This window comes from Dendropsophus ebraccatus, chromosome 11, assembly GCF_027789765.1.
Source record: "Dendropsophus ebraccatus isolate aDenEbr1 chromosome 11, aDenEbr1.pat, whole genome shotgun sequence".
NCBI classification, from domain to species: domain Eukaryota; kingdom Metazoa; phylum Chordata; class Amphibia; order Anura; family Hylidae; genus Dendropsophus; species Dendropsophus ebraccatus.
Window position 1 is genome coordinate 80,669,135 of NC_091464.1, and position 20,530 is coordinate 80,689,664.

General features: G+C 41.2%; 1 protein-coding gene and 1 long non-coding RNA gene across 2 annotated transcripts in view; one reads left to right on the forward strand and one right to left on the reverse strand.

Annotated features, from left to right (window-relative positions):
* The window catches only part of VEGFD (vascular endothelial growth factor D), a 48,024-nt gene extending 34,887 nt beyond the window's left edge, over positions 1-13,137 (forward strand). The window contains exons 4-7 of the mRNA XM_069945707.1: positions 1,486-1,631; positions 7,660-7,763; positions 8,917-9,091; positions 11,803-13,137. Of these exons, the coding sequence (XP_069801808.1) occupies positions 1,486-1,631; positions 7,660-7,763; positions 8,917-9,091; positions 11,803-11,923 (546 nt within the window). The 3' untranslated portion in view covers positions 11,924-13,137. The remainder of the gene's footprint in view (positions 1-1,485; positions 1,632-7,659; positions 7,764-8,916; positions 9,092-11,802) is intronic.
* LOC138767866 (uncharacterized) overlaps positions 4,017-20,530 on the reverse strand; it is a 31,827-nt gene continuing 15,313 nt past the window's right edge. The window contains exon 3 of the long non-coding RNA XR_011358865.1: positions 4,017-5,021. This is a non-coding gene — a long non-coding RNA (uncharacterized lncRNA). The remainder of the gene's footprint in view (positions 5,022-20,530) is intronic.

A 20,530-nucleotide genomic window follows, 5' to 3' on the forward strand; every position in this document is an offset into this window, starting at 1 on the left:
TATACTACTGGGGCAGCACACAGCTGTCTATACTACTGGGGGCAGCACACTGCTTTCTATACTACTGGGGGCAGCAAACAGGGGGTCTATACTACTTGGGGCAGCACACGGGTCTATACTAACATTGGGGCTGCACAGAGGTGCCTATATTAAATAAGGGACCTTACTACTATATTGGGGCACAGAGCATACCTAATTATTAAGTTGGAGTATAACTACTAAATAGGGGCACAGAGGGGGTAACTACTATATAGGGGTACATAGGGGGGTAACTACTGTATAGTGGTACAGGGGACCTTACTACTGTATGTGTTGGAGCCTAAAATGTTTCTCTGGCAGATTCCAAAAAGAGGATTCACAGCTGGGGGAAGACTTAAAGGGGGCTACGCTGGATGGAAAGAAAGAAAAGGTGAAAGACTCTGATCAGAAAAGACGCCCCCTGTGAGTAAATGGATGTAACTGTTATAGGGTCTGTAGTGATAGTGGTCATGGTGTGGCGGTATTATGTAATGGTATCATTGGTGATATCTTTATAAGGTAACTACCGTATGTATTGGGGCTCTTAATACAGTGTGAGGGCATTATACTGTGTGTGGAGCTCTGATTCTGATAATGCTGGGTTGGGGGGGGGGGGGGGCTCTTTAGGGCTGTGCACTGGGCCCACCAATGTATTAAAATGAGGGGTTTCTCTGCAATACAATACAATGGCTTTTTAACCATACTGTAGTAGATTTATTTATTTATTTATTTTAACCAAAACTCACTGAATAGTAGAGTAGAGTGCAAGGTTAAAGGGAATCTGTCACTAGGTATATGGTTCCTTAAATGAGGGCAGCAGCTGGTGGGCGGAATTTTCTGCTTCTCATGAATATCAAGGACTACTGGGCTCATGCACATAATGGAGAGGACTACTTATTGTCCATGTTATTCAGGAGGAGATCTTTGGATCAGCTGCACAGAATAATGTAAGTGATCCATCATTCTGTTCAGCTTCTCTGTCACTACTTTATGCTACCCTGAGATAGGACAGCAGAAACCTACTGAGTCTCAGGTAATGGAAACCTTGGAAAAATTATTATTTTGCACTGTACAGATGAAGAGGACTGGTCAGCTCTTCTGACAAGTTTTAAAGGATACTTGTATTACCCATTAACCCTTTAACAACCCCCCTCATTGTCTCTTGATGGTGGATGTTGGGGGTCCTCAGACTGCGGCAAAGTTTTTTTTTCCCTGCTGGATTTAGGTAGTTGCGGATTCATGCCCTTTCCTACTCTAAAAACTGTAGCCATCATTTAGTAGATATCCTAGTATGTCTGGGATCATAACAATATTTAATAGTAATGGTAATTTTGACCCTTGGATCTAGTAAGAACCCTAGGGTTGTCTGTTTGTCTGATGCAAACCCGCAGTATAATGTCATAGTATAAATTTTGTACAAGTAAACTTTCACCTTCTCATAACTAATCACAATATTTTTTCCATTAGGTTTTTCAAATTTCTGTCCCTTTGACCCAAGCACCAGAACCCGTAACTATCAAGGTCGCCAATCACACAAGCTGCAAATGTTCATCCACCGGCTCACGTCATCCGCCTACCATCATCCGTAGATCAGTGCGCTATCCAGAATCTGGGTAATTATTTGTAGATTTCTTCGGTACCTTGCCTGTTTCTGACTATTAATAGTGCATAGAGTACTCAGGAAACACTTTATCAAATCTATTTAAAAGGGTGACTGACTCAGTGTCTGGCATTCATTATGCTTTGTATGGAACATTTATTTTAAGAGCTGATAAAACCATGCCATTATATTTTCCACTTCAATAACATTCTTCTTATAGATGAGAAACTTGGGATTCTCCTTGTATTTGCTTTTGATACTTTGTTAAAGTGTACCTGTCACCAAAAAAAAAAAAAACTTTTAACATGGGGAGCTGCGGGGAAGCTGCCCGGGTAATCACTAGATCGTCCGGGCAGCCCATAGAAGATAGCAGCAGTCTGCTGCCACCCCTCCAGCAGATTGGTTCTATCTTAGTCGTTTGTCTTTTAACATGTTGAAAGACAACGATGAGCCGACATTGTTCATGTTGGCTGATCGTTGTCTTCTATTACAAGAGATGATTACCGGCCGTAATGGCCGATATCGTGTAATAGGGCCTTTAGTGATCAGGAGAAAGAGTGGGGTAAGAGGCCTTATAGACTAACATTGTGTAGCCATCTTGACACAGAGTCTGGAGAGAACACACCATCTTTTTTGGCGGTTTGACGGATGACTTTTTGTACGTCAGTCACTTTGAGGCCATATTACGTCGGTGATTTAAAAAAAAAAAACAGTATATGGCCTCAAAACGATGGACATCTAAAAAGACAGCTGTCAAACCGCCAAAAAAAGATGGTGTGTGAACCTAGCCATGGACATACCAGACTTTTTTTTTTTTTTTTTATTGGTGACAGTGCCCTTCTTTTGATAAGATTTCCTGATCCTGTATGCAATGCAACTAAAGTAAATTCTCATAAATTCACTTTAAGAATAATATGAAATTTGGAGCGAAATTGGTTTGTGCTGGACCGATTCGCTCACCTTTACTAATGATGTATGAATTATTTTTTTTTTCGAGTTGTCATGATTTTTGATTAGCTATAATTTATTGTATAAATTTTATTTTTTTACATTGTTTTTCATGCGGTATAACTGACACAGTAACTTTATTCCTACAGGTTGTAAAGTAACAATTTTATATAGTTCTCACTATGTTTTGCTGCTTTTTTTTTTAAATAAATACTTTTTTTAAACATAAATTGTGTCACTACTTTCCGAGAGCCATAATGTTTTTTCAGTGAAGCTGTATGAGAGTTTGCTCCTGCAGGGAAGGTTGTAAGTATTATCAAAAGTGTTTTGAATTAGAACCATCTGTTTGATCAGTTTATAGGATAGATACTTTTATGTCAGGGCTTTTTTAAGAGGTTATCTAGTTGTTAGAAAAAAATGGCCACTTTCTTCCAGAGACAGCACCGCTCTTGTCTCCAGGTCAGGTGGGGTTTGCAATTAAAGGGGTAGTGCGGCCATTAACTCTTTCTGCTTAATTAACACGCATTACAAAGTTATATAACTTTAATGTGTTAATAAGCTGTCTGGTCCCGTTTTTTTTTTCTTGGGGGGGGGGGGTGCTGAAGTACTCCTTTAAGCTCCATTCACTTCAATGGAATTGAATTACAATACCTGCACCCAAACTGGAGACACAAGTGGTGCTGTCTCTGGAAGAAAGTGTATTGCCATGGATTAAGCTGTAAATTCCATGTGGATCTCCAACAAAATCTGGAGATTCAGTCTGCAAATTTAAAACAATTGAAAAAAGCAGCCACGTCGACCCTTAACTTGAATAATGTTAAACAACGGCCGTTATTTGATGCTCGAAATAACGGATGTGGTTTTCAGTACCAAATAATGGCCGCTGAAAAACATTGTGTGAACTTAGCCTGAAAGTGTCACTGTTATTACAAAAAACTTTGGATGTGTCAAAAGTTTTGATTGGTTGGGGTCTGAGTGTTCACACCTGTACTGATCGGGAGAACGAGGCGGGAGAGGACCTTGGTGCAGCAAGTTAGAAAAAAGAATCGGGCTCCATAGAGTTCCAAGTCGGACTCTTTTTTTCTAATTCAGAGTGGAAAGTGAACACACTGCAGGCCGCTCGTTCTCCCAACCAGTATGGGTCTGAACACTTGGACCGGGACTGATCAAAACTTGATCGGTCGTGGTCCGATATGTCAAAAGTTTTTTTGTAACGACAGTGACACTTTAAGGAGCTGTGATGCAGCACAGTCATGGAGAGTGACACGATGATCTTTGACACCATGACCTGAGTTGCAGCCAAAGTTGCTGTGTAGCTCTAGCCTTATGGGCAAGCCATAACCAGGTTTCAAGGCAGCCAAGGATTTCCAGGAATTATGTTGAAGAAATACTACTATACAATATCTAATCTGCTTAGTATACTGTATTTCACAGCTGACACTATGGAGCAACTCAAGATAAGACAGCAGTGGAGCAATATTAATACCCAGTGCTATGTCTTAAAAAAAAAAAAAAAGTACACCAAGAAAGAATGCAATCTGCAAAAAACTGAAACAAAACATCCAGTCCAATGTGGTATGCACAGATAACAGCAATACACACAAAGAATTTAGACTTGGAGCAAATATGGATATAAAATAACAATAAAAAAATATTTCCAAGCAAAGATAATAAAATATGAAACTGAAGCCTAAGCATGCTACAAATATACAAAGTTTTCTAAACTATCTGATTATGCAAAACTTTTATTAGCAAAGTTTCAAAACTGATCTCCTCATCGCTATAGTATGCTCCATAATCTACAGAGCGTCTGCACAATGTAACAGAGCGCTGCGTGTCTAATGAAACTTCTTACACAATAAGCAAAAATTCCTGAAAAAAAAAAAACAAGGACATTATTGTCTGCATTCCACAACACATGTGTTTGTACCCTGAATCACCAGGGGGGTCTGCAGTTTCTTTTTTTCTTTCTCGCTTTTAGTTAAGGGTTTTACGAGGTAAATAGAAATTGATTCAATATGGGGAATAGTTCACATAGCTATGTACAAAGGCACGAGGTTACGGTCCTATCAGGTGTGTATCCACATTGTTCTCATTTTGTCCCCGGGCTGGCAAATGTGCGGAGCCATGGTGGAGCATGTTTTCCGTGATGAGTAGTGTGGACGAAGGAATGATAAACATGAATGTTTCAGCCCCGTCTGGTTCCTATTAACTCGTTCTGTTTTACTCTGATCTCCTGCGATGTAAAAATTACACAAGTCTGAGACTAAATAAGATGAGATTTGTCTCTGATGGTGAATTAATTCGATGCAGAGGTAGGATGACAGTAGGATATATATCGTAACGTCAGAAACAAAAATGCAGTAACAAGAGGATTTTTGGTTTTAGATGTAAGTAACGCAAGGCATGGCTCGTGTCTGGCAGTGGTTTGGCAGGAAGCCATTGTTATTTTTACCTAATAATAAAAAAAAGTGAATAATTGTTAGAGCGTTGTTTTAACCATAGAAAAGAACAGTCATCTAGATATAGTGTAGAGTTTAGATCAAGCATGGCTCCCTACCCTAAATCATCAGGTGGCCCTAAAACAATCTTCCCTGATGCCCTGCTAGTCTCGACGCACTCCTGGCACTGTCAGAGGTGACAGGTCATTAAGCCAATCACTGGAACAGCACTGTGGCACTATCCCAGTGATTGGCTGAGCAGCCTGTGACTTCAGACAGTGCCAGGAGCTGACCAAAACTAGCAGAAAGTCAGAGAGCGTAGAGAAGTATGTAGTAGTTTTTTTTTGTATGGGCCCAGAAAGGGAGTGCCAATCTAGGAGCCTTCTGTGACATCACTGTGGACTTTTTCTTTTCAGTGTGACATCACTGTATTTATTACACCTGGATAATAGGACAGACAACTCGACCTCCCATTGGTTGGAACTTTCTATAGGGATTCCCTGATGGGTGTGGGACATGACTGGCAATCATACTCACACATGCAAAGTAACACATCATGTGGTGATGTCACTTCCTGGATAAAATGGTCATGTCACTTTCTGGATAACATGGCGATGTCACTTCCTGGATAACATGGTGATGTCACTTCCTGGATAACATGGCGATGTCACTTCCTGGATAACATGGTGATGTCACTTCCTGGATAACATGGTGATGTCACTTCCTGGATAACATGGTGATGTCACTTCCTAGATATCATGGTGATGTCACTTCCTAGATAACTTGGGGATGTCACTTCCTGGATAACATGGTGATGTCACTTCCTAGATAAAATGGTGATGTCACTTCCTGGATAAAATGGTGATATCACGATCCGACTCCCAGAGCTGTGCGGGCTGTGGCTGCTGGAGAGGATGATGGCGGGGGATGCTCAGTGTCCCTCCAGTGCCCTGTGTCCCTCAGTATCCCTCTGCCATCATACTCTCCAGCAGTCATAGCTTTCACAGCTCTGGGAGTCAGGTTGTGACATCCCCATGTATCCAGGAAGTGACATCACCATGTTGTCCAGGAAGTGACATCACCATGTTATCCAGGAAGTGACATCACCATGTTATCCAGGAAAGGACATCAACATGTTATCCAGGGAGTGACATCACTATGTCATCCAGGAAGTGACATCACCATGTTATCCAGGAAGTGACATCGCCATGTTATCCAGGAAGTGACATCGCCATGTTATCCAGGAAGTGAAATCACCATGTTATCCAGGAAGTGACATCACCATGTTATCCAGGAAGTGAAGCCTTGATGCAGTGGTAAGTGCAGGGAAAAAAGCTCTTTATAAGCATTTCCCATAATAAGTGTATATTGGTAATTTGTATAACTTTTGGGGGGCAATACAGTACTTTAATAAAAAATTTTGCTGGACTTCTCCTTTAAATGCATGAAACCCTATAGACTTCAATGGGCTGAAAGTAACAAGCTGAATTTGCGTTGTTCCCCATGGGCTGTATTTGCCTACCATGAATTGAGACATCACTGTATTATCCCAGAGATGGGATATCATTGTGTGTATTACCCCATAGGTGAGATATCATTGTGTGTATTACCCCATAGGTGAGATATCATTGTGTGTATTACCCCATAGGTGAGATATCATTGTGTGTATTACCCCATAGGTGAGATATCATTGTGTGTATTACCCCATAGGTGGGATATCATTGTGTGTATTACCCCATAGGTGGGATATCATTGTGTGTATTACCCCATAGGTGAGATATCATTGTGTGTATTACCCCATAGGTGGGATATCATTGTGTGTATTACCCCATAGGTGAGATATCATTGTGTGTATTACCCCATAGGTGAGCTATCATTGTGTGTATTACCCCATAGGTGAGATATCATTGTGTGTATTACCCCATAGGTGAGCTCTCATTGTGTGTATTACCCCATAGGTGAGATATCATTGTGTGTATTACCCCATAGGTGAGATATCATTGTGTGTATTACCCCATAGGTGGGATATCATTGTGTGTATTACCCCATAGGTGAGATATCATTGTGTGTATTACCCCATAGGTGAGATATCATTGTGTGTATTACCCCATAGGTGAGATATCATTGTGTGTATTACCCCATAGGTGAGATATCATTGTGTGTATTACCCCATAGGTGAGATATCATTGTGTGTATTACCCCATAGGTGAGATATCATTGTGTGTATTACCCCATAGGTGAGATATCATTGTGTGTATTACCCCATAGGTGAGATATCATTGTGTGTATTACCCCATAGGTGAGATATCATTGTGTGTATTACCCCATAGGTGAGATATCATTGTGTGTATTACCCCATAGGTGAGATATCATTGTGTGTATTACCCCATAGGTGAGATATCATTGTGTGTATTACCCCATAGGTGAGATATCATTGTGTGTATTACCCCATAGGTGAGATATCATTGTGTGTATTACCCCATAGGTGAGATATCATTGTGTGTATTACCCCATAGGTGAGATATCATTGTGTGCATTCTCCAGGTTCTGTAACAAGACTTTAAAGAATTATTTAGACAATTTCCTAACCAGTTGAACAACAGGACAATGTATGAATCCTCATATTTATTTATTTATTAATTTATTTTTCAGTTGTTTTCAAGAAAATAGATATTGTCCTTCTGGGTTCCAGTGGAACAGTACCAAGTGTGAGTGTGTGCTTGAGAAGGATACTCCACTTATCAGAAGAAGGGAAGGTACTCTTCTCACCAGTTCGTACAATGTATTTTTTAACAGATGGACAATTTTTTCTGTTTAGCTGCCATTGCAGTTTTGGTAATACATTGGAACCTATGAAAGTTTTCATCATCTTTATAGCTTATTGATATATCAGTGTGTATTTATGTATATCTGCTTGCTTATTAGTTGTTGCATTGTTAATACGTTATGATGCCAATGTAACTGGTATAAGATAGACATACTTCTTACTTTTAAAGGGGGTCTCTATCTGTATCTCCTTCCTGCTAGATTATGCCATTACTTTCTAATTGGTGGGGGTGGGGGGGGGGGAGTGCAGTACCGCTTTAGTACTGTGGCACCTTCACTGTTTATTCAAGCCACCAGCTGTCACTCAAGTAAATGGGGCCAGCTGTAATTCCCTTCACAGCCCGCCCCTTCATTATAACTATTAGTGGGGGGTCCAGCAGTCGGACACTCCACTGATCAGAAAGTGATATCTGAGCAATATACTATTACTGGAGATGGAATAACCCCTATAACAGGCATCAGTTATCTACTTAAAGGGGTTCTCCGGTGAAAATCTTTTTATTCAACCTTTGTCAGAAAGTTATATAGATTTGCAATTTACTTCCGTTTTAAAATCTCACATCTTCCCATACTTACCAGCTGCTGTATGTCCTGTAGGAAGTGGCGTATTCTTTCCAGTCTAACACAGTGCTCTCTGCTGACACCTCTGTCCATGTCAGAAACTGTGCAGAGCAGCAGCAAATCCTCATAGAAAACCTCTCCTGCTCTGGACAGAGGTGGCAGCAGAGAGCACTCTGTCAGGCTGGAAAAAAAACCACTACTTCCTGCAGGACATACAGCAGCTGATAAGTACTGGAAGACTTAAATGATTACATGATAACTAAAAAAAATAAAAAATAATGAATCTATATTGCAAAACTTCTTTATACCCCATCTACTGTTGATTTAGGTTTTTAAAGTTAGAACGACAGTGACACTTTAAGATTTTAAAATAGAAGTAAATTACAAATCTATATAGCTTTCTGAACCCAGTTGATTTGAAAGAAAAAGATTTTCACCAGAGTACCCCTTTAAGGAGTACACTTTTGTCTATAACTTGATTAATGTTTAGCCTTTCAATAATATACATTGTTTTTTGCTCAGAGCTGGCCCTATGCGGCGCACACATGGAGTTTGAAGACAGTTGCGAATGTGTCTGCAAGCTGAAATGTCCTGGAAACCTTCTGCTGAATAAGGAGAACTGCACCTGTAATGAATGCAGTGAGAGTCTGGATAGCTGCTGCGAAAAGAAGAAAATATTTCACCCTGAAACCTGCAGGTGAGGATTACCTGTGACAGATTACCTATTACCTATAAAGAAAATTTCTTTAAAATCAACTGGTTCCAGAGATTTGTAATTTACTTCAAATAAAGAATCTCAAGTCTTCCAGTATCAGCTGCTGTATGTACTGCAGGAAGTGGTGTATTCTTTCCAGTCTGGAGAGCAGGAGAAGTTTTGCTATTGCTATGGACAGTTCCTGCCATGGACAGAGGTGGCAGCAGAGAGCACTGTGTCAGACTGGAAAGAATACACCACTTTCTGTAGGACATACAACAGCTGATAAGTACTGGAAGACTGGGGATTTTTTAATAGAAGTAAATTACAAATCTCTGGCACTTTCTAGCACCAGTTGATTTTAATGAAAAACATTTTTTGGTTAACAATCCCTTCAAGTTGAACACTTATTAGTATTGCCTATCCACAGTGGCTATACTCACCCATGACAGTAGTTCCCATAGGCTATGTTCACACAATGTCCAATAAAGGAAAAAAGTGTCCGCTTTTTGTGGTTAAAAAGACGTCCGTTATTGCATTATTTTAATTGACTTGACTAAAATGCATTGAAGTCTATGGAATAACGGACGTGTCCGTAAATGTGTCCGCCTCAAAAGACGTCCGTCATTCAATACAATGTGTGAAAAAGACGTCCATTATTCCATAGACTTCAATGCATTTTAATGAAGTCACTAAAAATTATGCAATAATGTCTTTTTAAACCCCCAAAAAACAAACGCTTTTTTCCTTTTTTGGACGTTGTGTGAACATAGCCATAGAGAGTGAATAAAAAAAAGTTGTCAATTTATTCAGGGGACAGGGAATATCCAATCTTGTTACTGATCGGGGTCCTAGTCGTCAAACACCCATTGATCAGATACTTATGATGATAGGTGATAAGTTATTTTGGGATAATCCCTTAAACGGATGTCATAGACTAAAGTATGACTCTCAAAGTTCCCCTCTATGAGACAGAACTCTTTCCCATTATGCTTTGTGGCTAAATAGCGGGTTTACATGAGAATACCTATAGCACGCCCATACACCAAATGTAGTCAACTAGTGCCTGTGTTTTGTCTGGTTCCCAAAAATATACTTTTTGTTTGCAGGGACTTCAAATGTGTAAAAAAAAAAGTTAAAAACACCAACACACTACCCCATAATAAATGTTGAAATCACCCCCCTTTCCCATTATATAAATAAAACATATAAAAATAAATAAACATATAATATACCGTAGCGTGCGTAATTGTCCGATCTATTAAAATATAACAAGCGTCATTGCAACCGGCGAACGGCGTAGACAAAAAGAGAGAAAAATGTGCGCGGATTATCGATTTTATGTTACATCATATATAAAAAAAATCAATAAAAAGTGATCAAATGTCCGATCTTCACAAATATGGTATTAATAAAAACTAGAGATCATGGCAGAAAAAATGACACCACATACAGCCCCATAGGTGAAAAAATAAAACCGTTATAAGCGTCACAATAGGCCCATTTTATTAATATTTAATTGCCAAAAAAAAGGATTTCATTAAAAAAATATATATAACATTAGAGAATCTGTGTAACCTGCATATGGTTGTGTTCGGACTGACCTATAGAATAATAGTATCATGTCACTGTTACCAAATAGTGCATTACGTAGACACAGGAACCCCCCAAACGTTACCATATTACATTCTTTTTTACGATATTACCTATTTATATCTTCATAAATAATATATTTGGGATTCCGTCATACATTTTATGGTAGAATGAAAGACGCCATTACAAAGTACAACTATTCCTGTAAAAAACAAGCCCTTACATGGCCTGTAGATAGAAAACTGAGAGTGCTAGAGCTCATAGAAGGGGAGGAGGGAAAAACGAAAGTGCAAAGAACAAAATTTGCGCGGTCCACTGGGTCATTTAGGGCCTGGTCCTCAAAGGGTTAAAAGCTTTCTACTCATTTAATGGTGCGTTTACACGAAACGATTATCATTCAAATTTTCGCAATAACAATCGCATTTGAGCGATAATCGTTCCGTGTAAACACAGCGAATGATCAAGCGACGAACGAGAAATCGTTCATTTTGATCAACATATTCTTGATATTCTCAATTGTCGATCTTCATTCGCTAAAAATTCGCAGACCGCTTCATGTAAACAATCTTTCAAAGATTCACCCTGAAAGATGGGCTTAAGCAATCTTAAAAACGATCGCAATAACTATTTTTCTTACAAATTTTCTAAAGATTTTTCGAACGATTTATTCGTCTACATGCTAATCGTTATAAAAACCAAATCGTTGCTTCAAAATCATTAAACGATCGATTGGGCGAATTATCGCTTTGAATAAATCTTCAGAAAATTTGTAAGAAAAATCGTTATTGCGATCATTTTCAAGATTGCTTAAACCGATTTTTCACATAGGTTGAATCTTTGAAAGACTGTTTACATGAAGCGATATACAAATTTTTAGCGGACGAAGAACAACGATTTGAGAACATGTTGAAAGATTAAACTGAACGATATCTCACTCTTCGATTGTTATTGCAAAAATTCGAACGATTTTCGTTCCATGTAAACGTAGCATAAGTCCTGCAAATAAACCATTTGGAATTTCCATTGACATTGCCTGGGGATGTCTAATTTTATTAGTTTGGTAGGGAAATTGGTGAAACCTGACTTAGAACGTTCTAATATTCTAAAATTCTGTCCAACAGCTGTAAAGATGATTGTCCATTCCCAGCCAAAGTGTGTCCAGGTGGTAGAAGAGTCTGTGCAAAGCAGTTCACTTGCTTCAGAAGAAGTCCTTACCCATACCACAGCAGAGAGAACCCATAACTATAGGAGTCCGGAGCTCTAGGACTTTACAAGAAAACTGAGAACCTGAGAAAGCACAGTTATATATATATATATATTAATATTTTTTCTTTGTAATACCACATATTGTTAATAAAGAGGACAATGATGTCTAAAGATAACTATTAGCATCAATTGTGATGGATGCACACGATCGACTCAACACTGAAGACATGGACCTTGCTGATTATCCTGAAGGACTGAAATCATTATAGACTAAGTGGTAGGGACGATGCTGTAGTTGGTCAATGACGGGAGTGGTGATCATCCCTACTAACTGGGCTCCTCGTGATCTGGTTTTTGGCTATATGGCACAAGTGACCACAACGGCGTCCCTGCAAACATTTTGGATGCAAGATGCTAGACTGGAAAGCTTAAACTATATTGGATGGTCTATGGGACAAGATATCTCAAGATATGTGGATAAGAACAATGTGGGTTGGTCACAAACCAAAATCAGGTTAAGGATTGTATCTTTTCCACATCCTGTTATCAAGAACTCAATGGACGACTTCGATATATTGTAGGGTAACACATTCACATGATGACTAAATGGTATTTACAGGGTATGGGAAGAAACAAAATTTCATATATGTAAAAAGCTAAATTAAAATAAAGTATCTGTCTTCCTGTCATAATCTGTGGTGGCCACTAGGGGAGCTCACTGCAAACTTAGAATGTATTCACAGTCAGCACCTCCAAGTGGTGACGGGTGGTAACCAGGATTTATATAGCTGCCAGAATATTTTATAGCTGTCTAAAGGAGAGGGATTGGAGCTCTACATCAGGAAAAATGATGCTTTGGCTGCTATCGATGACATCAGGACATCATTTTAGAACTATAAAACATAACACATTCATTTAAATATAAAATCTGTGCAATGGGGTCTCCACATCATTGTGAAATTTGAAAGGCTGCAAGGACATATTCATAAAGAACCTGTTGTCACAGACAGAACTAACCAGTGAATGGGTTTATTTTTTGTATTTTTATATTTTTAATAAGTATTTTAGAGCTTTACGTTAATCTGTTTGACTGCAAATGCTACGAACTGTGTAGATCTTCTGACTTCAACATCGCTTGTGTAGCCAACATGTGATGAAATGATATGACTTTTTACATGTGAAGCTGCCCCAATATCACACGGATAACACTCATATATATATATATACTGTATATATATATATATATATATATATACACACTTATGGATGTAATAAACTGTAAGCTTGAAATTCTTATGTCTTTATTTTGTACAAGGTTGTATGCCGTCTATAGGCTTCAATATTTGGTGTTATTGCTCTAAAGGGAATCTAGTGTCAGCAACGCAGGTGAATGTGTTTGTTTCCTAATATGAGAGCGACACATTATTGATACAATAGTAGAAGCAAGTGTGGTGACCCACCGGGTGATGTTATTACTGGTGGTTGTGTCAGCTCAGCCAAAGATGGTAGTGTCAGTGCTAGTCCAGCAGACAGGTGTGATGTTGTTACCTGCTTTGTATTGTGGCTGGCTGTGTTCCCCAGAAATGGTCGGTAACCTCCCGGGTTGTGATGGATCCCTTGGGCTCTTATCACGGCAGTCCTGAGTAGCAAATGACCCACTCGGACTATCTGTACCGCCACCCACAGAAAGGGGAAAAGTAACCCAAGGTGTGCAGCTAGTGTGTATAGGTGCTGGTGCGTAGGAAAGGATGACCAAGTCCCAGTGGTATAAAAATATAACGTGCAGACCTAGAGAAAGAGGAGTGGCTGGTTTACACTAATGCCTCTCAGCTATATTTAAAAACCAACACCAGAATGTTGGTATATAATTTGATTAAACCATAAGCCTCATGTACCGCATGCAGGTCTCCTGGTTCACATGAGCCCCACTCTAAAACAACACTGTGCCAGTCAGCAACCGGCAACCCCACAAAGCAAGCACCAACAAGCGAGGGTGGCACAGAATGGCCCTGCAACCCCACTATCACTGGATAAAACCCCATGGGACCCTACACATCCCTGGCGCCACTGGTGAAGGCAGCCGCCAAGCCAAGGTGTTACTACTCACCAATGCACCAGCAGGTAGAATGGGAGAAAGAGGAGGTACTTACCATATGTGAACAGGTGCTTTCTGCTGATTGGGGTCACATGGGTTTTACAAGGGAGGAGTGGTAGCCACATAGAAAGGGGAGGACATAAAATACAAACCTGGACAATAATGCCTTTTGGCTATATTTAAAAACCAACACCAAAATGTTGGAATATACACTAACGTTCAAAAGTTTGGGGTCACATTGAAATGTCCTTATTTTTGAAGGAAAAGCACTGTACTTTTCAATGAAGGTAACTTTAACCCCTTAAGGTCAAAGCCAATTTTCGTTTTTGCACTTTAGCTTTTTCCACTTTATGTTTAAAAGGCCATAGCACTTGCATTTTTTCACCTAGAGACCCACATGAGCCCTTTTTTTTCGTGAAACCAATTGCACTTTGCAATGACAGGCATTATCTTTCCATAACATAACCTGCGAAACTGGAAAAAAAATCATTTGCGCTGTCAAATTGAAAAAAAAAAAGGAATTTGTTTTGATTTTGGGAAGTTTTGCATTTACGCCGTTCACCCTATGGTAAAACTGACTTGTTATGCATGTTCCTCACGTCGTTACGATTACAACAATATGTAACATGTATAACTTTTTTTGTATCTGATGGCTTGTAAAAAATTCAAACCATTGTTAACAAATATATGTTCCTTAAAATCGCTCCATTCCCAGGCTTATAGCGCTTTTATCCTTTGGTCTATGGGGCTGTGTGAGGTGTTAATTTTTGCGCCATGATGTGTTCTTTCTATCGGTACCTTGATTGCACATATACGACTTTTTGATCACTTTTTATTACATTTTTTCTGGGTTTGATGCAACCAAAAATGCGCAATTTTGCAATTTGGAATTTTTTTGCGCTGACGCCGTTTACCGTGCGAGATCAGGAATGTGATTAATTAATAGTTCGGGCGATTACGCGCGCGGCGATACTAAATATGTTTATTTATTTGTTTATTTATATTTATAAAATGGGAAAAGGGGGCTGATTTGAACTTTTAATGGGGGAGGGGATTTTTTATTAATAAAAAAACATTTTTACTTTTATTTTTACTTTAACTAGAAGTCCCCCTGGGGGACTTGTATATAAACAGCACTGATCTCTCATAGAGATCAATGCTGTGTATATACACAGCAAAGATCCATCAGATCGGTCATAGATTGCTATGGCCTGCTGCAGGCCATAGCAATCTATTGCCGAGCCGGGATGAGCGTCATTCCGATGCTGAGGCCCGGCACGGGCAGAAGAACGTATCTCCACCCAGCGATCGCATTGCGGGGGGGAGATCCGTCCCACTAGACACCAGGGAGAGCACAGCATCTAAGTGCAGCTGTCAGGTTTTGACAGCTGCACTAAGAGGCTTAATTAACCGGCGTGGCAACGGGACCCGCGCCGGCTAATAGAGGCACTGCCCGGCTGCACATGTCAGCCAGGATCAGCGCCGTTCAGAGCGGGGTCCCGGTGGGACCTTGCTCTGAACACCCCCCGCGGCACCATGACGTATCAGATACGTCATGGGTCTCTAAGGGGTTAAACTAGTCCTAACTTTAAACAAATACACTCTATACATTGCTAATGTGGTAAATGACTATTCTAGCTGCAAATGTCTGGGTTTTGGTGCAATATCTACATAGGTATATAGAGGCCCATTTCCAGCAACTATCACTCCAGTGTTCTAATGGTACAATGTGTTTGCTCATTGGCTCAGAAGGCTAATTGATGATTAGAAAACCCTTGTGCAATCATGTTCACACATCTGAAAACATTCTAGCTTGTTACAGAAGCTACAAAACTGACCTTCCTTTGAGCAGATTGTGTTTCTGGAGCATCACATTTGTGGGGTCAATTAAACGCTCTAAATGGCCAGAAAAAGAGAACTTTCATCTAAAACTCGACAGTCTATTTGTCACGACCAGTCACACCAAACACAAAGAGACAGTGAGCCCTGAGCTCAGCCCCGCCCACTGTCCCTACCTAATTGCCGCAATCTGCCCTAAAATGGCAGCGGACAACTTGACGGCGATCCCTGGCCTGGATACGTGATACAATAGACAAGACAAAACAAACAAACAAACACAATAAGAATAGTCAACAATCAGGGTCACAACGGTCTGGCAGCAAAGGTACAAAATCAGGATCCAAAAGAGTAATCAGAAAACAGGCAATAAGGTCGGGGGCAGGCAGCAAGCAAGCGAGCTCAAAAGAAACTAAGCAGGAGTCAGGAGAAACCAGAAAACAGAACACACAAGCAGGCAGAGACTAAGTCAATAACCGGCAAGGCACAGGCAGAAACAGAAATCTTAAATAGGACACCAGGAACCAAGTCCAGAAGATGATTGGAGGGACCAGCTGTCAATCACTAAGGCAAGGCAGGTTAACTGTTACATGACCAGAGGAAACTTTGCAGCACAGACACGGGTGGGGCAGGGAAAACAATTAGCAGACCAGAAGAAATAAGACACAGTTCAGACAGGGCAAAAACAAGGCAAACAAAACAGCGAATAAATGGAAGATTATGGCCAAAATCGCAGTCTCGGTCGTACCTTACGCACCGAGGACTGCGCCAAAGTTCCATTCATGACACTATTCTTGTTCTTAGAAATGAAGGCTATTCCATGCGAGAAATTGCTAAGAAATTGAAGATATCCTACAACGGTGTGTACTACTCCCTTCAGAGGACAGCACAAACAGGCTCTAACCAGAGTAGAAAAAGAAGTGGGAGGCCGCGTTGCACAACTAAGCAAGAAGATAAGCACATTAGAGTCTCTAGTTTGAGAAACAGGCGCCTCACAGGTCCCCAACTGGCATCTTCATTAAATAGTACCCACAAAACACCAGTGTCACCATCTACAGTGAAGAGGCGGCTGTCGGATTTTGGGCTTCAGGGCAGAGTGGAAAGAAAACGCCATATCTGAGACTGGCCAATAAAAGAAAAAGATTAAGATGGGCAAAAGAACAGACATTGGACAGAGGAAGACTGGAAAAAAGTGTTGTGGACGGATGAATCCAAGTTTGAGGTGTTTGGATCACAAAGAAGAACGTTTGTGAGACGCAGAACAAATGAAAAGATGCTGGAAGAATAATGCCTGACGCCATCTGTTAAGCATGGTGGAGGTAATGTGATGGTCTGGGGTTGCTTTGGTGCTGGTAAGGTGGGAGATTTGTACAGGGTAAAAGGGATTCTGAATAAGGAAGGCTATCACTCAATTTTGCAACGCCATGCCATACCCAGTGGACAGCGCTTGATTGGAGAACTATTTACAGCAGAAGCAGGCAGCTGGTATTCTATCATAGGTAATGGAGTGGCCAGCGCAGTCACCAGATATGAACCCCATTGAGCTGTTGTGGGAGCAGCTTGACCGTATGGTACGCCAGAAGTGCCCATCCAACCAATCCAACTTGTGGGAGCTGTTTCTAGAAGCGTAGGGTGCAATTTCTACAGCTTACCTCAACAGATTAATCGCTAGAATGCCAAAGGTGTGCAATGCTGTAATTGCTGCAAAAGGTGGATTCTTTGACGAAAGCAAAGTTTGATGTAAAAACAATGTTATTTCAAATACAAATCATTATTTCTAACCTTGTCAATGTCTTGACTCTATTTTCTATTCATTTCACAACGTATGGTGGTGAATAAGTGTGACTTTTCATGGAAAAAACAAAATAGTTTGGGTGACCCCAAACTTTTGAACGGTAGTGGTAATTTGATTACGCCATATTGCCTCATGTACCGCGTGCAGGTCTTCTGGCACAAATGAGTCCCTACTCTTAAACAACACCTTCTCCACCAGCGGGGCCTGGGGTTGTGGGGGGGTCAATGGGGTTCGGTCCTGTCACAGTGGAGTTGCAGGGCCATTCTGTGGCCCCCCCTCCACTGTTGGCGCTTGCTTTGCGGGGTTGGTGGTTACTGACTGGCACAGTGTTGTTTTACAATAGAGACTTGCCAGAAAATGTACACGCGGTACATGAAGCAATATGGTTTGATCAAATTATATACAAACATTCTGGTGTTATTTTTTTTTTTTATAAAGCCGAGAGACATTAGTGTAAACCATAGGTGTGAGGGGCAGCCACTCCTTTTTCTCTAGGTCTGTAGTATAAACAGCTTTACTAAGCAGTCTCTTAACCCCTTAACGACGCATGACAGGTATACCCGTCATGCGGCCGTTAAAGGGGTAGTGCAGCGGTAAAGAAATATTCACAGACTAACACATATTACAAAGTTATACAACTTTGTAATGTATGTTATGTCTGTGAATGGCCCCCTTCCCCGTGTCCCACCACCCCTACCCGTGTACCTGGAAGTGTGGTGCGCTATACTCACCTGTCATGTGCCGACACCCGTCTCCGATCTTCAGCGAGTGACGTCTTCTTCGGGCGGCCGGTGAACAGCTCCGACTGTCCCGAATGCCGGCCGCCCTCTGCAGCGTCATCCGATGCTCAGCCGCGATTGGCTGAGCATAACTGTGCTCAGCCAATCGCGGCTGAGCATAACTGTGCTCAGCCAATCGCGGCTGAGCACAGTTGTGACGCGGCGGAGGGGGGACGGGTGGCCGCGACTCGGCCGTCTGTCCGAAGATGACGTTTGGCACAAGATGGCGGACGGCCCTCGACCCGGATCAGGTAATGTATAATGCACCAACACTTCCGGGTACACGGGTAAGGGTTGTTGGGACACGGGGAACGGGGCGATTCACAGACATAACATACATTACAAAGTTGTATAACTCTGTAATGTGTGTTATTCTGTGAATAATTTCTGAGCGCCGCACTACCCCTTTAAGGGGTTATATACACAAGGAGGAAAAACGAAAACGCAAAATTGAAAATTAGCCCGGTCCTTAAGGGGTTAATAGTAAAATACACTTTTGTAGAAATAGATAAATCTACACACAGACTTTAGTGCTTAAACTTAGTGGTGCTGCTTGAAGAAGAAGAAGAGGTAGTTGTAGCGGTGCTTGTGAAGTTCAGAGTAGAGTAGCATAGAGGAGAGGAGTTGGTCGAAGGAGTCCTAACCCAATATAGCAATGTACTCTGCCAGAACACGAAAGAAATATACTGTAGTGAGAGGTCACTTGTACCTGTGTATAGACTTTGGTCTGACCACCTTGTGCCCTACAGTCACGAGTGACTCATTGTCCTAGGGTGATAAAAGACCCAGTCGTGGTTACCTAGGTGAAGCTAAGCTTCTGGGGGTGTCCCAGTTACCTGAACTGCAAGACAGGATACGTAGATCTTCTGGTAGCTTTGTTCTATCCAGGCTAGTTCCTCTTTGTGTCTCAGGATACTGCACTTTTTAGACTGGTTCTCGGCGTGGGCTAGAATGTTCCCAGACTCTTCTCCCTTTGTAGTGTTTAGCACTACATAGTAGATATAGTAAAAATACTGAAAGACCTGCTTGGCTCTAGCTGCATCTGCATATACTTGTCTCTGACTAGACTACAGTAGACTGGACTAACTGAAAACACACTGAACTGTTGTCCCAGACAAGGGTCCTGGCAGGAGTTGGGCCCTGGCTTGGCTACAGCAGGCACGCTTGCTCTGTGTCCTTCTCCCATGAGAATCTAGATAAGACTCCTAGACTAAAGCTACACCTCCTCACACCAAGTAACTACTTCCTTCAGGAAACAAGTAATCTACCCTGTGAGTGGTGGAAAGGAATGTGTGCAAAAGAAAGAAGAAAGATAATAGGTTAGAATTAAAGAGCATCTCCTATAGGTCAGCAAAGGCACATGGTACACAAAAAACAGTAACCCATTCCTAACTTCAGCTGCACAATACATAAGAGCATACATATAAAAAAATACTGACATCTAGTGGTGAAACTTTAGAGTACACTTCATCACCACTTAAAGGACAAGTGCCATTAAAAACTTTTTCTCAGTAATTGAAGCACATTACAAAGTTATATAACTGTGTAATATGCTTCAATCACCTATCTGCCTCCCTTCCCTGTCTTTTCCCCCCTCAACCCTCCACCAGGAAGTGAAGGAAACTCACAGATACCTAATTACTGTCGTCACCAAGCTCTCCTCTTGGCTTCTTCTTGTGACGATGAGTCATCAGCAGGAGGGCTGCTCTAGCTCCTGTTACACCAGCCAACCCCTCCCCTGCCTTGTCAGGTGACTCCCCCTCCCCTCATACTCTCTCCTGCTGCCGAGTGGACTCAGTGAGTGAAGGAGTCATGTCACTAGGAAAGATAAGCAAGTGACATGGACTCAGATGGCTTGCAGTTGTTCAGCCAATGGGAGCTGAGCAAGCTAAGTCACCTGACAAGGCAAGGGAGTGGGAGGCTGGTGTAACAGGAGCTAGAGAAGCCCTCCTGCTGATGACATATTGTCACAAGAAGAAGCTGAGAGAAGCGCTTGGTGACAACAGTAATTAGGTCTCTGTGAGTTTCTTACACTTCCTGGTGGGGGGTTGAGGGGGGGAAATACAGGGAAGGGAGGTAGATAGGTGATTGAAGCATATTACAGAGTTATACAGTATAACTTTGTAATGTGCTTCAAT